Genomic DNA, 1241 nt, shown 5'->3' with positions numbered 1-1241 from the left:
TTCTTTCTTTTATTTTAGGTTTTGACATTTATTTTAATTTGTTACATAGAAATAAGTACAGTGGAAATGCCTTTTCTGAAAGTAGGTAAAATTGTAAAATAGCTTGGACATGGAATATGTAATTAAAGCACATATCTGGTTTAAATATGAGAGTTAGCATCACAGTTTCATAGAATGGTAGTTGTATAATTGATTTCATATGTTATGCAATATTTGTTTATAACCCCATTAAAAGACATATTAATTTCCTTCTATCATATCCTACAGGAGGAAGTGATACATTTCAATGCACATGATTGATTGCTAGATTATTCTATGACTTTGTATAGGATTACTCAGTGCATATTATTTGAGATATATCTTTAGATTTAGGACTTACAGATTTCTTAGCACATTTTTTGTATTATATCTTATAATTATTTCAAGAGTTGAGATTATGCCTTATTCAGTCAAGGGAGAGAGAGCACTAATACCATGAAGAATGTATTTGAACATTTTCTTTTTCCATACAGCTACCATTAAAAAGATTGGAGATCAGATTGTTGGAGAGCCACCACGCAAGAGAGGAAGACCTGGCAGAAAGCCTATTACTGAGGTCATGGCTGAAGATGAACAGTCACTTTATTTTATTGTGAGAAATGGAAGAACAGCCTTAGCGGTATGTATCGTTTGTCCATCCTGTTCTGTCTGTTGTATTTGGTATTTGGCTAAGATTGTTTTAGTAGTGTAGTTGAGCTCTGAAGTTTTTATCAGGGGTTTTCAGTATTTGTCTCCCCATGGATCCTTTGCGCACTTATTGTGTTATCTATGTAACTTCTGAAATAATACTAAAGTATCTATGAGAACTGAATAGCAAAAGTTAAAGACAAAGAACTGCAGTGTACACAGATTTGCTGCATATTATTACAAAAACAAATGACAGTCTGTGGCCACTTCACCATGTAGGTACCTAGAAAACAAGTTATTATCATCATCTTCCTCCATATGCAGTGAACACTGAATTTGTATGAATTCAGAAGTATATGAACTTCATTTTACATATGGTCCTTTTTATTTATATCCACTATATGGAATTGATAGGCCTGTGATAGGGAGGATCAGTTGGTGCTAATCATTTCTCATATATACTATGGTGATTGAATTAACATTTTTACATCACCACTACATACTTTACAAACAATGCTGACGTGTAGTATGGTATATGCTGGGTTTTAGGTTTTGAATTCACTCTTCCATTGCAG

The 1241-nt window shown here is 33.0% G+C and overlaps 1 protein-coding gene across 1 annotated transcript in view; it reads left to right on the top strand.

The window, feature by feature from the left end:
• The window catches only part of LOC119592586 (cohesin subunit SA-2-like), a gene marked incomplete at its 5' end in the record, with an annotated part of 30625 nt that overhangs the window by 437 nt on the left and 28947 nt on the right, over positions 1–1241 (top strand). Inside the window, 1 exon segment of the mRNA XM_037941464.1 lies at positions 513–658. Coding sequence (XP_037797392.1) covers positions 513–658 — 146 coding nt within the window.

This window comes from Penaeus monodon, chromosome 30, assembly GCF_015228065.2.
Source record: "Penaeus monodon isolate SGIC_2016 chromosome 30, NSTDA_Pmon_1, whole genome shotgun sequence".
Classification (NCBI taxonomy): Eukaryota; Metazoa; Arthropoda; class Malacostraca; order Decapoda; family Penaeidae; genus Penaeus; species Penaeus monodon.
The sequence above is the reverse complement of the archived record's forward strand: the minus strand, read 5'-3'. Positions and strand labels throughout refer to the sequence as shown.